A 15937-nucleotide genomic window follows, 5' to 3' on the forward strand; every position below is an offset into this window, starting at 1 on the left:
CTGCATCCTTGCTTTCAATGACTGGTGCACCATGACACCCAGGTCACGTTGCATCTCCCCTTCTCCTAATCGGTCACCATTCAGGTAATACTCTGCTTTCCTGTTCTTGCCGCCAAAGTGGATAACCTCACATTTATCCACATTATATTGCATCTGCCATGCATTTGCCCACTCGCCTAATCTATCCAAGTCACTCTGCAGCCTCCTAGCATCCTCCTCGCAGCTAACACTGCCACCCAGTTTCGTGTCATCCGCAAACTTAGAGATGTTGCATTCAATTCCCTCGTCCAAATCATTAATATACACTGTAAATAACTGGGGTCCCAGCACTGAGCCTTGCGGTACCCCACTAGTCACTGCCTGCCATTCCGAAAAGGACCCGTTTATTCCTACTCTTTGCTTCCTGTTCGCCAACCAATTTTCTATCTACCTCAACACTGAACCCTCAATACCGTGTGCTTTAAGTTTGTACACCAATCTCCTATGTGGGACCTTGTCGAAGGCCTTCTGAAAGTCCAGATATAACACATCGACTGGTTCTCCCTTATCCACTCTACTAGTTACATCCTCGAAAAATTCTATAAGATTCGTCAGACATGATTTGCCTTTGGTAAATCCATGCTGACTTTGTCCGATGATTTCACCACTTTCCAAATGTAATGCTATCACATCTTTAATAACTGACTCTAGCATTTCCCCCACTACCGATGTTAGGCTAACTGGTCTATAATTCCCCGTTTTCTCTCTCCCTCCCTTTTTAAAAAGTGGGGTTACATTAGCTACCCTCCAGTCCTCAGGAACTACTCCAGAATCTAAAGAGTTTTGAAAAATTATCACTAATGCATCCACTATTTCTGAGGCTACTTCCTTAAGCACTCTGGGATGCAGCCTATCTGGCACTGGGGATTTATCTGCCTTTAATCCATTTAATTTACCTAACACCACTTCCCGACTAACCTGGATTTCCCTCAGTTCCTCCATCTCATTAGACCCCCGGTCCCCCGCTATTTCCGGCAGACGGTTTATGTCTTCCTTAGTGAAGACAGAACCAAAGTATTTGTTCAATTGGTCTGCCATCTCCTTGTTCCCTATGATCAATTCACCTGTTTCCGACTGCAAGGGACCTACATTTGCCTTAACTAATCTTTTTCTCTTGACATATCTATAAAAGCTTTTGCAGTCTGTTTTTATGTTCCTTGCCAGTTTTCCCCTCATAATCTATTTTCCCTTTCCTAATTAAGCCCTTTGTCCTCCTCTGCTGGACTCTGAATTTCTCCCAGTCCTCTGGTATGCTACTTTTTCTGGCTAATCTGTATGCTTCATCTTTTGTTTTAATACTATTGTGGCGGTGCCCGGGGGCTAGGCCACTCCCTTGGTCATTCCACTCGGCACTCAGTGGATGGGAAGGATTAGGTCACTTCCTGGGTCAGTCCCCTTGGGTCAGGTGGTCTGGGACTATAAAGGGTTTGGGTGTGTCGACTCACGAGTTCTTGAGTGCGGTGTTTGGTGCCTTAGGTAATAAAGTATTAACTACCCACCTGGCGTCTGGCCTGATTACCGCGGTGACCGCACCCACTACACTGGTGACCCCGACGTTCCTTCGCAAGTCGCGATGGACCAGAACCTGCTACTACCCGACTCTTCCAGTCAGCCGCCTCTGGACCCTGCCGCCCGCGCCGCTCTCCACGCCGTGTCGGTGTGGCTGCCTCCATTGTGGACCGAGGACCCCGACTTCTGGTTTGACCAGGCCGAGGCACAGTTCGCCCTGCGGGGCATAACTGCCGACGCCACTAAGTACTTTCACGTGGTCAGCGCCCTCGACCCGGCCACCGCGCGCCTGGTCCGACCCTTCCTCCGCGACCCCCCGGCGACCGATAAGTACGTGGCCCTTAAAGCCTTCCTCCGTCAGCAGTTCGGCCTCTGCGAGGCTGAGCGGGCAACCCGGATCCTCCGAATGCCGGGCCTGGGTGACCGCCGCCCGTCGGTACTACTGGCCGACATGCTGGCATTGCTGGGCGACTACGAGCCCGGTTTCCTCTTTAAACATGTTTTCCTGATGCTGCTGCCGTCCGACCTCCGCCAGCAGCTCCTCCACGACCCGTTCCCCAACATGCAGGCGTTGGGCAGGCACGCCGATGAGTTCATGATGGCCCGTCACCTGGCCCTCGACGTGTTGGAAGCCTCTTGCTTTCTTCAGTAGGCACCTCAGCGGCGCACAGCGGAACTACAGTGCTTTTGACCGCGAGCTCCTTGCCCTTTACCTTGCGGTCCGCCACTTCCGCTATTTTCTCGAGGGGCGGACTTTCACCGCGTACACGGACCACAAGCCCCTCACCTTTGCTTTCGCCAAGGTTTCCGACCCGTGGTCAGCTCGCCAGCAGCGGCAGCTGGCTTACGTCTCAGAATACACTACCTCCATCCGTTTCATCGGGGGTAAAGACAACCGGGTGGCCGACGCCTTGTCTCGACCCGCGGTCCACGCCGTCCTGCAAATGGCTGATGGAATCGACTACTCAGCCCTGGTGGCGGCCCAGTTGTCCGATAATGAGATGTCCGCCTACCGTACCGCCGTTTCGGGCCTCAGGTTGGAGGACGTTCCCTGTGGCACTGGGGGCACGACGCTGCTTTGCGATGTGTCCACCGGGCAGCCACGCCCAATCGTGCCTGTTGCCTGGCGACGCCGGGTGTTCGAGGTGCTCCACAGGCTGTCCCACCCTTCCATTCGGGCGACGACGACCCTCGTGGCTTCCCGTTTCGTTTGGCACGGGTTACGCAAGCAGGTTGGGCATTGGGCGTGCACCTGCATCCCGTGCCAAACTGCAAAAGTACAGCGGCATGTGCGTGCGCCGCTCCAGGAGTTCCCCGTCCCTCGCCACCGTTTTGACCACATCCATGTGGACATCGTGGGGCCGCTGCCGCCTTCTCGGGGTTTCACCTACCTCCTGACAATGGTGGACCGTTTCACGCGGTGGCCGGAGGCAGTTCCACTGCCGGACACGTGTGCCTCTACTTGTGCCCGTGCCTTGGCGGCAAATTGGATTGCCAGATTTGGGGTTCCGCTCGACATTACGTCCGACAGGGGGCCACAATTCACCTCCGAGCTGTGGTCATCCATGGCCCAACTGCTGGGGGTTAACCTGCACCGCACCACAGCGTACCATCCGCAGGCGAACGGCCTGGTGGAGCGTTTCCACCGCCAGCTCAAGGCCGCTCTGAAGGCCCGGCTCGTTGGCCCGGACTGGGTTGACACGTTGCCGTGGGTTTTACTGGGTGTCCGCACCGCCCCCAAGGAGGACTTGGCCACCTCCTCGGCGGAATTGGTGTACGGGGCTCCGCCGACGGTGCCCGGGGAGTTCGTTCCCTCCATCCAGGGTCAGGCAGAACAGCCCTCGGCCGCCCTGCAATGCCTTCGGGAGACGGTGGGCTCGCTGGCGGCAGTGCCGACGTCTTGCCACGGTTCGGTGCGGTCACATGTCCCTTCCGCCCTGCAGGACTGTCCTTTTGTTTTCCTGCGTCGGGATGCCCACCGGCCACCCCTTCAGCGGCCTTATGAGGGACCGTTCAAAGTGCTTGAGCGAGGCTCTGCCACCTTCGTGTTGGACATGGGGGGTCGTCCTGAGACGGTCTCTCTTTCGCGGCTGAAGCTGGCGCACGTGGACATTAGCCAGCCGGTTCTACTAGCGCAGCCTCGCCCTCGGGGTCGTCCCCCGTCCCGGCCCTTACCCCTGGAGTTCCCGCGGGTGCCTTCCCCTGGCGGGGTGGTTCCGATTCCTGCGCCCGCCGTGGCGCGCACACGGGCTGGCCGTTTCGTCCGTCCCCCTGTCCGTTTCGTGCCTTCGGTTCTTGGGGGGGTCCTATGGCGGCGCCCGGGGGCTAGGCCACTCCCTTGGTCATTCCACTCGGCACTCAGTGGACGGGAGGGATTAGGTCACTTCCTGGGTCAGTCCCCTTGGGTCAGGTGGTCTGGGACTATAAAGGGTTTGGGTGTGTAGACTCACGAGTTCTTGAGTGCGGTGTTTGGTGCCTTAGGTAATAAAGTACATTAACTACTCACCTGGCGTCTGGCTTGATTACCGCGGTGACCGCACCCACTACACTATCCTTGATTTCCCTTGTTAGCCACGGATGCACTACCTTTCCTGGTTTGTTCTTTTGCCAAACTGGGATGAACACTTGTTGTAGTTCATCCATGCGACCTTTAAATGCCTTCCATTGCATGTCCACCGTCAACCCTTTCAGCATCAATCGCCAGTCTATCTTGGACAATTCACGCCTCATACCCTCAAAGTTACCTTTCTTTAAGTTCAGAACACTTGTTTCTGTATCGACTTTGTCACTCTCCATCCTAATGAAGAACTCTACCATATTATGATCACTCTTGCCCAAGGGGCCTCGCACAACAAGACTGCTAACTAACCCTTCCTCATTACTCAATACCCAGTCTAGAATGGCCTGTTCTCTCGTTGATTCCTCGACATGTTGGTTTAGATAACCATCTCTCAAACATTCCAAGAAATCCTCTTCCTCAGCACCCCTGCCAGTTTGGTTCACCCAATCTATATGTAGATTGAAGTCACCCATTATAACTGCTGCACCTTTAGTGCATGCATTTCTAATTTCCTGCTTGATGCCATCCCCAACCTCACTACTGCTGTTAGGTGGCCTGTACACAACTCCCACTAGCGTTTTCTGCCCCATAGTGTTTCGCAGCTCTACCCATATCGATTCCACATTCTCCGAGCTAATGTCCTTCCTTTCCATTGCGTTAATCTCCTCTCTAACCAGTAACGCTACCCCACCTCCTTTTCCTTTCTGTCTATCCCGCCTGAATATAGAATATCCCTGGATGTTGAGCTCCCAGCCTTGGTCACCCTGGAGCCATGTCTCCGTAATCCCAACTATATCATAATCATTAATAACTATCTCCACATTTAATTCATCCACCTTATTACGTATACTCCTTGCATTGAGACACAAAGCCTTCAGGCTTGTTTTTACAACTCTCTTACCCCTTGTACGATTATGTTGAAAAGTGGCCCTTTTTGATTTTTGCCCTGGATTTGTCTGCCTGCCATTTTTACTTTTCACCTTGCTACCTGTTGCTTCTACCCTCATTTTACACCCCTCTGTCTTTCTGCTCCAGCTCCCATCCCCCTGCCACATTAGATGACTCTATGACTATCACTCTATGACACCAAGAAATGGCGTTGCCATCCGATTATTGTCTCTAGTTTGTCAGCACATCATCGATGCATCTTTCTCTACATTGGTTTCTTTGTCACTTGGAGGTTGCAACTCATTTATTGGTTCCTTTCCACGGTTCTTAAAGCTCTATTTCTTTAACTCCAACCTTGTGATGTCTTCAGACTCGTCCCAGCCCATTATGAGGGGTTTAAAAATAAATATAGGTTTAGTTTTTGTCTCCTTTCCAGAGATCACCTGCCCTCGAACCAGCAGTACAAATTCGTTACCTGACTCTACACCAATATGTTCTCAGGCTGCTAACACACTGGGGGGAAAACCATTCAAGGCAGCCTCTTATCATAAGTGACAACAATGCCCGAGAATGACAGAGAAACAAAATCTAGACTTAAACAGGCTAGGCATGGAGAAGGTCCTAATGTGGGCAACTGGGTTAGCGTTGATGGGCAAACAGCTAGGTGTGGATGGGCCGGGCCGGGCCGGGCCAGAGGCCTGTTTCTGTGCTGTACACATCAATAACTCTACTGTTGAGGCAGCTCTGAGTCTTTGATGCAATCAACAAAATAATAAACACTATCAAATCAACTCTGAACTAAGTGACAGTCTCAGCAAAAGATAATAAATCTGTTGATGTTGCTAGATAAGGTACCCCTGTGATCTTCAGCACAGCCTCGGCACCAGATAAACATTGGTGCTCAACTGTGGGTTTAATGGGAAACTGAACAGCACCTCAGTGTGAAGGAACAGTAATGTGTGATTGGTCCAAGTGAGAAATGACTGAAATGAGGAATGATGTTGATATTTTCAAGCTGAGTCACACTGGGTTTAGCTGCAAAGCAAAACCTGGCAGCTCACCACACTTAGTGTGGCTGGCTGAGTTATTTATTATAAATACGAATGAATATGGGCAATACTACCATGTGAATATGATGCCACAAAATCTAGTGAGAGACAGATGACTGAGATTGGGTGATGCATTATAATTTTGAATGTCCAACACTGCACAACAGAGAAATGCTTAATTATGCAGTCTTAATAAAATGACCAAGGTTATATTAATAACCTCTTTTGTAGATGATGGTCTAATCTTTCAGTCATTCAGTCACCAAGGAGAAGAGGCAGACATATCAACTGGACACAGAGTGCTGGAGTAACTCAGCGGGTCAGGCAGCATCTCTGGAGAACATGGATAGGTGACGTTTCACAGAGTGCTGGAGTAACTCAGCGGGTCAGGCAGCATCTGTGGAGAACATGGATAGGTGACGTTTCACAGAGTGCTGGAGTAACTCAGCGAGTCAGGCAGCATCTCTGGAGAACGTGGCTGGGTGAGTCTGAAGAACGATCTCGATCCAAAGCATGACCTGCAGAGGTACTCCAGCACTTTGTCCTTGAGTGTAAACCAGCACCTGCAGTTCCTTGTTTCTACACATTGTCAACTGCACCTTTGAAATGATGGCATCCTGTTTGTTTCACAGGAAGTAAGAAAGCTGCCATGGCAAGAACACAAAGCTGTTTCCATTCAGTCCGATGCCTTCATCCACCTACACTCTGCAGACCAAAATCAACATTTATCTTTAACCAACTCCTATCATCTTCAACAAACAGGTATGTTTCACTTGTAATTGCTAACGTTTTGGACGAGAGGATACCCAGTTAATATTTTGGATGCCTAATTTTAAATGAGTATGTACTGAGAAAGATGACAAGGCTTTAGTGAGACTGTAGGAAACACTAAAGACCTGGACACATGAAGCTTTAGAGCACGTGCTGATCGCCAGATGATCGGTACAAGTAAGTAATAAATGGCACGCCATCTGCAATTTCCTATTTTGCAAGTTTTGGGGAACACTAACGTTCACATTGCCAAGACAAGGACACTGCAGAGTAAAATAAAGTGGAATGTGTGACAATCTCAAACTGCATTGGTTTGCCCTTTTAAACAGGAAGTGTTTTTCTTGGTCTCTTGAGCGGAAAGGAAGTTGCAACTATTTCTTGTGGTTGTATTTGTGATACTGAATGCAAATACCCCCCCCCCCCTCTCTACGCCCATCTCTCGACTGTGCAAACCCGCGGTAGTCAAACAGAAAGGGGTGCTGATTAAGCATGTTGGCCAGATTTGTTGGGCTTGCTTCTTAGCTAAGAGCGTTAGCAAATGTGCAAGATTGTCTTTCTGAGCGTTATTAATTGGTTGCTTTGCAGATGCAGTGAGTGGCCACGAATGTGCCCGGAGTTTGCTGAGAAGGCAGACATGTTTGGATCTCTGCTGCAAGGGTGAGGAACAGGAAACGGGTGTTAGAACATCGGAGGCCACTGAATACCCACAGAGGTGTCTCGGCTCTGTAACGATGGAAGACTCCATGAGTAAAGCAGCCGATAATATGCAGCCAGAGGGCCAGGAACCTTCCATCCAGTCACCACTGCAACTCACTGGAAACCAAGAGGTGATTGTAAGTAAACACATCAATGGACATTCCGATGTAGAGGCTTCCAGGGAGAACTTCAACTCCAACACCACTGTTCACAACATTGAGGTTAAAAGAGAGATGTTACCTTCACCTGAGGATTCAGAAGGGGTCACGTTCTTGGAAGTTCGAACTGACAGAGTGCCGGAGTTAAAGCCAGCAGAACCTTCATCTGTAAAGGGGCTCAGTCACAGCAAAATGGAGACATCACAAATTGAAAACCTTGCAATGCAGTCGAAAGCAAAAGCCTATGGAAATGAGAGCAGCAGGAATTGGGCAACTTCAAGGTCTACAACGGATCTGCAGCCGAGGCCAGAGGATGAAGTATCAGCAGTTAGGAAGCTGGAGGAGAGGGTTGGTGTGAAGAAGGGACCTCCTGTAGCTCCCAAGCCCCAGTGGTCCCAACAAAGCCTGGCAGCTTCAACAGGCAGGGTGCAGGCCAACAATGCTGGCAAGGAAAGCAAGATGGTGAGAGGCTTTGCTTCAACTGGGAAGCTCACTCCACAAGTCAGATCCATAAAAGACAAAATCTATTCTTTTGAAACTTTCTCCAGTTCCGATACCCCAGAGAAAGGAAACAGGAAGAGTGGTCATTACCTGCCAAGCTTGGGTAAAGCCCTGGAACGAACAGTCTCGGCTCCAAGTGGTGAACAAGACTCCAAAGTAAGGCAGATATCTCCCGGTACCTCCAAGCAACCTCTCAAGACTGGGAATGCAGAGCCTGTGTCCCAGACGCTGGTTAACGAGGTGACGCAGGATGTCCAGGTTCCCAAGGTTTACTCTGGTCCTAGGAGATGTAACAGTCCAAATAGTGAATCACCCAGCTCAGAGCCCAGTTCACCACAGACTCCATTGCGGACGGTGAAACTACCTGGGCTGCGAACGCGAAGCTTTCCTCTGGCTGCCAACTCCACCTACGAATGTTGCGAAGTAAAAGCTTTGAGAGACGACCAGCTTTCAGCCAGCAATGACAAGATCCACTCCTTCAGCAACCAGCTGTCTCACGCCCTGATGAAAACCATACGTGCCTTTCCCCTGTCACCTCTCTCTTTGTTTAGAAGCCCATGGAACCCACACCCACCCACTCCACCCAGCGAGCCCCTGTCCCCATTGTCCTCGTCAACAGTGAACAACCAGCTGGAGAAAGGCTTCTCCCTCAGGTAGGTGGAGATGTAATGATCAATCTTTGGCGTAGAGTGAGAGCTAGCCTTCGCTGCCACGAGACAGCACGAGGAACAGTGAGATGACTTACACGCCCAAGACAGACACCAAACGCTGGAGTAACTCAGCAGGTCAGGCAGCATCTCTGGGGAAAAGGAATGGATGACATTTGGGTTCAGAACCCTTCTTGAGACCGACACAAAATGTCGCCTATTCCTTTTCTCCAGAAATGCTGCCTGACCCGCTGAGTTACTCCAGCATTTTGTGTCTGTCTTCGGTATAATCAGCATCTGCAGTTCCTTCCCACACAATTTGACTTCCACACCTGATGTTCAACTCTTCTCTGAGACTAATTGGCAAATCATTGAGCACGATCTGCACATCTCTCCCCCCGGGCCTCATCACCCCCCCCCCCCTCCACCCCCCGACCTCTCTCCCCCCGACCTCTCTCCCCCCCCCCCACCCCCAGACCTCTCTCCCCCCCCACCCCCCGACCTCTCACCCCCCCCACCCCCGACCTCTCTCCCCCCCCACCCCCCGACCTCTCTCCCCCGACCTCTCTCCCCCGACCTCTCTCCCCCGACCTCTCTCCCCCGACCTCTCTCCCCCGACCTCGCTCCCCCCGACCTCTCTCCCCCCGACCTCTCTCCCCCGACCTCTCTCCCCCCCACCCCCCGACCTCTCTCCCCCCGACTTCTCTCCCCCCGACCTCTCTCCCCCCGACCTCTCTCCCCCCGACCTCTCTCTCCCCGACCTCTCTCCCCCCAACCTCTCCCCCCTGCACTCTGCAATTTCTCCCCCTGCAGTAATATTCCCAATGTTGGGCGAGTCCAGAACCAGGGGCCACAGTCTAAGAATAAAGGGGAGGCCATTTAAAACTGAGGTGAGAAAAAACTTTTTCACCCAGAGAGTTGTGAATTTGTGGAAATCTCTGCCACAGAGGGCAGTGGAGGCCAAATCACTGGATGGATTTAAGAGAGAGTTATTTAGAGCTCTCGGGGCTAGTGGAACCAAGGGATATGGGGAGAAGGCAGGCACGGGTTACTGATTGGGGATGAACAGCCATGATCACAATGAATGGCGGTGCTGGCTCGAAGGGCCGAATGGCCTCCTCCTGCACCTATAGTCTATGTTTATGTGTGGTCTACATCTCTCTGCACATTGCGGCACAGTGAAATATGTTACAGCTTAGCTCTACAAATTGTGTATTGTGAATGTAATATAAATATCCTACTGCCTACAATAATACAAAATCATTGCAGGACGTATTTTGCCCCTTTTACATTTAAAAGCGATCTCATTCTCATTCTTGGTTCATGTAATCCATTTTGGCATTCTGGCGTTGTAAACCCTGCGGGTGTGAGAATGATAAAATCATCATCCTTTGGATTTAATGCAAAATGGAGGCTGTATTTTTGTGAGGCAAGGCAAGTTTATTTATATAACACATTTCAGCAACAAGGCAATTCAAAGTGCTTTACATAAAACATTAAAGAGCAATTAAAAGCAATTAAAAACAGTCATTAAAGAGAATAGAAAATAAAAACAAGCTAAAATAGAATAAGACAGGTATAAAATACAAGAAGAAAAGTTACAGTGTAGTGTAGGAAATGAATAATTATTTGATTTAATAAAAGGCAGCGTCAAACAGAAAACTCTTCAGCCTCGATTTAAAAGAACTGAGAGTTGCAGTGGACCTGCAGTTTCTGGGAGTTTGTTCCATATATGTGGTGCATCAAACTAAACGCTGCTTCTCCAGGTTTAGTGCTGACTCTGGGGACAGAGAGCTGACCTGCCCCAGACGACCTGAGAGGTCTGGATGGTTCATAGTGTAGCAGAAGATCACAAATGTATTTTGGCCCTAAGCCATTCAGTGCTTTATAAACCAACAGTAGTATTTTGAAATCAATTCTTTGACAGACTGGAAGCCAGTGTAAAGACCTCAGAACTGGCATGGTGTGATCCACTGTCTTGGTCTTAGTGAGGACTTGAGCAGCAGCTTTATGATTCAGCTGCAGCTGTCCAATCGATTTTTTTAGGGAGTCCTGTAAAGACAGCATTGCAGTAGTCAAGTGTACTGAAGATAAATGCAAGGACAAGTTTTTCCAAATCCTGCTGAGCCATAAGTCCTTTAACCCTTGATATATTCTTAAGATGATAGTAGGCTGACTTTGTAATTGTCTTAATGTGGCTGTTGAAATTCAGGTCTGAGTCCATGACTACACCAAGATTTCTGGCTTTGTCCGTGACTTTTAATCGTTCCTCTTTGGCTCCAAAAACAACTACCTCAGTTTTGTCTTCGTTTAATTGAAGAAAGTTTTGGCACATCCAATCGTTGACTTGTTCGATGCCCTTACTCAGTGTTTGTATGGGACCACAGTCTCCTGGTGATATGGTTATGTAAATCTGTGTGTCGTCTGCATAATTATGGTAGCTTATTTTGTTATTTTCCATAATCTGAGCCAGTGGAAGCGTGTAGATGTTAAACAGAAGAGGAACCCTGGCAAACTCTGCTTGTCATACTTGTCCGCTCTGATGTGTAATTACCTACAAAGTCGTCCCTGTTCTTTAAGTAGGATTCAAACCAGTTTAGTCCTGTGCCAGAAAGGCCAACCCAGTTTTCCAATCGGTCTAGTAATATGGGGCAGTCGACCTTGTCAAATGCAGCACTGAGATCCAGTGATACTAAGACTGAAATGTTGCCACTGTCTGTATTTAAGTGGATGTCATTGAAGACCTCAACAAGAACAGTCTCAGTGCTGTACTGTGGTTGAAAACCTGACTGGAAGACATCAAAACTGTTGTTTAGTGACAAGAAGTTGTTAAGCTGTTGAAAAACAGCTTTTTCAATTATTCTACTTAAAAATGGAAGGTTTGGTCAGGGCCTGTAATTGCTCATTAGTGACGTGTCTAGATTGTTCTGTTTCCAGAGTGGCTGGATGACTGCGGTTTTCAGGGCCTGTGGGAAGACACCTGAGAGAAGAGACGCGTTTACAATTTGTAGAAGATCTGAGGCCAAATAATTTGTAAAAGCCTGTTGGCAGAATATCCAGGCAGCAGGAGGAGGGTTTCAGATGTTGTAGAATGTCCAGGTTGTGATTATCGCACAAAGTTGTGTCATGGCATTTGAATTGGTTTTTGGTGGACACAAGGCGACACATCCTGTACCAGATATGGAGGCACTGTCTAATTTTCTGAATTTTGTCAGTGAAGGAGGCAGATTCATTGCAGGCCCTGGTGGATAGAGGTTCAGAGGCTACTGACACAGAAGGGTTTGTTAGCCTGTCGACAGTGGCAAACAAGGCACTTGCATTATTAATGTTTTGGCGATGATGTCAGAGAAGAAGGACTGCCTTGCATTTCTCGGCTCCAAACTATAAATGCAAAGTCTCTCCCTATAGGTGTCATAGTGAACCTGGAGATGTGTTTTTCGACCCCCCCTGCGTTCAGCTTTTCGACCACCCTCTTTTTTCTGTTCTTACCAGCGTGGCATTTCCCCATGGAGATCTTTTCTTACCAGAGTCAGCCTTCCCCTTAGTGGGTGCAAAGGGATCAATAACATTTGTAATTTTAGAATTGAAATGAGCTTCAAGTTCATTGACTGAGACCCAAGAGAGGGCGGGTGTGGAAGGGAAAAGATGAACAGATGTTTCACTGGTGTTTTCAGTGAAATACCGTTTTGTGATTATCTCTGTTTGAACATTTGTGTGCTTGGAGATACTGCTGTCAAAGAAAACACAGGAATGATCAGAGAGAACAACATCAGTCACCACAACCTTGGAGATGTTCAGACCCTTGGAGATACTGAAGTCCAGAGTATGCCCCTTATTGTGTGTGGGCTGAGTCAGTCCATAGTTATCAAGAACACAACACAGTTCTTTAGTCCCTCTGTCCTGGGGGTTAAAATCACCAACAATAACTACACAGTCAAAGCCAATACAGATTATAGACAGCAGTTCAGTAAACTCATGAAAGAAGCTTGCACAGTATTTAGATGGCCGGTAGATATTTAGGAACGTAGCCCCTCGAGAGGAGGAACTCAGCTGAAGAACCACATATTCAAAAGAAGCAAGATTTCCATAAGATGTCTGTTTGCATTGGAGTGAGTCATTAAACATGATTGGATTCCACCTCCTTTCTAATGCACTCGAGCCTCACTCATAAGACTGAGGTGGGGAGGGGTTGACTTGATAAGAACAGTTGTACTGTTATTTATGTCAAACCAAGTTTCAGTTAAAAACATAAAATCAAGATTGTGCTTAATAATGAAATCGTTGATTACAAAAGCTTTTCCTGCCAGAGACTGACATTTAGTAAAGATAGTTTCAGTGTTAAAAGCATCATCTGTCCCATGTTTAGGGACAAGCTGTGGCTGACGAGGAATAGATGCTGAATTTGACAAATTTGCAGTTGAGTGCCTCTTGTTTCTCAGCGGATTCACCACTCTTTTTCTATTACCTATCAGGACAGGAATAGAGGAAGTGTTTGGTACACAGGGCTTGTGCTTGAACGGGTCATGAGTGCCATTGGCCGTGCAGCCTGGACCCAGCACATATCAATTAGAGCTCCTGCATTTTGTACACAAGCAACCTTATCAGGCTGGGAAGGGAGAGGATGCTACCGTCTGGCAGGGGACGGGGTGCTCAGCCTCACGCCTGTGATGATTGTGTCAAAAATGGGGCAGGTGGATGCCGGGGGGGGGGGGGGGGGGGGGGGGAATAATGGGGGGAGAAATGGGAGTAGGGTGGGGGTTAAGTGGGGAGAACGGTGACATGGACAGGGTATGGGGTGGTGAAGGAGGTGGATCCTCAGAGACATTGGTGTTGGTGAGGGGGTGGAGATCTCTCGTCTGGGTTCTGATGTCTCCCATGGTCAAAGCTGTCCTCAGGCAGGCAGGGGCTGAGGTGGTTCTCTGCCACGTTGTGTTATCTCTTGTTGTTGTTTTGATTCCTCTTGCCTCGTCCTTGACAGAGGGAACAGATGGGTGATGCAGGAAGTAAAGTAGGTTAGAGGTGAACAGCATTACTCCTGACATTAAGGAAAAGTCCACCTGCCTTAAAAAGATGTCTGCGGTCCCAGAAAAAGTTGTAATTGTCAATAAAATGCACTGAATGGTCGGCACATGCAGTTGGAAGCCATGTCTTCAGTGCCAACAATCTGCATCTCTCCTCGTTTGACTTGACTGATAAACTGCTCAGCAGTCAGGGAGCCGACTGTGTTGAACAGATCAATCAAGTCCTGTTTCAGCACTTCAGATGTTGCTTTACAACATCATTTGACTCTGTGTGCAGTGTGGTGCTTTCCACAGTTGGGTGTTCTGCCACAAGATGCCAGATTCTTTCTGCCAAGCCAGATACCATATCCTTGGGAAAGCAGAGTATTTTGGTGTTTTTACTGAACATGCTTTTTACATCTCTCACAGCAGAGTCACCCACAGTCAGGACTTTAGAAGGATGAGAGGAGATCTTACCGAAACGTATAAGATTATTAAGAGGTTGGACACGTTAGAGGCAGGAAACATGTTCCCAATGTTGGGGGAGTCCAGAGCAAGGGGCCACAGTTTAAGAATAAGGGGTAAGCCATTTAGAACCGAGATGAGGAAAAACTTTTTCAGTCAGAGAGTTGTAAATCTGTGGAATTCTCTGCCTCAGAAGGCAGTGGAGGCCAATTCTCTGAATGCATTCAAGAGAGAGCTAGATAGAGCTCTTAAGGATAGCGGAGTCAGGGGGTATGGGGAGAAGGCAGGAACGGGGTACTGATTGAGAATGATCAGCCATGATCACATTGAATGGCGGTGCTGGCTCGAAGGGCCGAATGGCCTCCTCCTGCACCTATTGTCTATTGTCAGAGTGTGTGGCCCAGTCTCAGCCCTTACCCTGCGGTGTGACGATGAGACCTTGTCCAGGTCATCAGATGGAGATCCAGGGTCCTGCAGCAGTGGTCCTCCAGTTGCACATTTGGTTGTTGGCGAGGTTTGTTGCTAACTCTCCCCTCTGCAGCTGTCCATGGCTGTGTCGTACTGAGTACAGGGGTTGACAAGGTGCCGTGCCTGGATGGTAGGCAGGCCTGCTGGTCGTACCACAAACCTCAGGCTGCTGTGCTCTGCCCTTTACCCATCCTCCATTTCCCAGGGAAATGATTTACTCTTAGGCTTTGCACCGAGACTTCCAGGGAGGACTAGCACTTGTAGATTTATTACCCAGTACACAGCCCCCCTGTTTCTTGGTCGCCATGTCGGTGCCAATTAGCCGTGTGTTCGCAAGCTCTCATCCGCTGTTTCAAGTCGATGGTAAAGTGGTGTCATTCCCACATAATCCATTCACCTCCATGTTCACTTCTAACCGGTGAATTTTGGTTTCCAGACCTGCAATCTTCTGTAGAAGTTTGTGGTAGTCGTCCGTGGAGAAGGGGGGCATCCTGCTGCTAATTAGCTTTAGCTAAGTACCACGTTTCCAGTCACTGCAGTACAGGCTTGTACTATTGGTAGGCCCCGCTCACATGGGAAGCAAATGGACGCGTGAAAGACTTGCCCTTCCTCCCCTCTCTCTCGTCGCTGGGAGGCGCGGGGTCCTTTCCCGATATTGTTCGCCACGGTTGAAGCCAGACGTCTCCTCAGCGACACATCCACATCTCCGTCCGTCTAGGCTGTCACACCAGAGAGAGAGAGAGAGAGAGAGAGAGAGAGCTCGGTCTTGGGTCTGCCCGGGCTGGCAGGGCGGTTGTCCCAGGGGCCGGACTCTCCCGGGGGCCAGACTCTCCCGGGGACCAGACTCTCCCGGGGTCGGACTCTCCCGGGGGCCAGACTCTCCCAGGGCCAGTCTCTCCTGTGGGCCAGACTCTCCCGGGGGTCAGTCTCTCCCTGGGCCCGTCTCTCCCGGGGGCCCGTCTCTCCCGGGGGCCAGACTCTCCCGGGGGCCAGACTCTCCCGGGGGCCAGACTCTCCCGGGGGCCAGACTCTCCCGGGGCCAGACTCTCCCGGGGCCAGTCTCCCGGGGGCCAGTCTCTCCCAGGGCCAGACTCTCCCGGGGGCCAGTCTCTCCCGGGGGCCAGTCTCTCCTGGGGGCCAGACTCTCCCGGGGGCCAGACTCTCCCGGGGGCCAGACTCTCCCGGG

General features: G+C 50.0%; 1 protein-coding gene across 6 annotated transcripts in view; it reads left to right on the forward strand.

The window, feature by feature from the left end:
• The window catches only part of il16 (interleukin 16), a 73252-nt gene that overhangs the window by 38631 nt on the left and 18684 nt on the right, over nt 1–15937 (forward strand). For all 6 annotated transcript variants that reach the window (XM_078427068.1, XM_078427069.1, XM_078427066.1 and 3 more), the window contains exons 13-14: nt 6678–6807; nt 7402–8824. In XM_078427068.1, the coding sequence (XP_078283194.1) occupies nt 6678–6807; nt 7402–8824 (1553 nt within the window). The remainder of the gene's footprint in view (nt 1–6677; nt 6808–7401; nt 8825–15937) is intronic.

Source organism: Rhinoraja longicauda, chromosome 33 (assembly GCF_053455715.1).
Source record: "Rhinoraja longicauda isolate Sanriku21f chromosome 33, sRhiLon1.1, whole genome shotgun sequence".
Classification (NCBI taxonomy): Eukaryota; Metazoa; Chordata; class Chondrichthyes; order Rajiformes; family Arhynchobatidae; genus Rhinoraja; species Rhinoraja longicauda.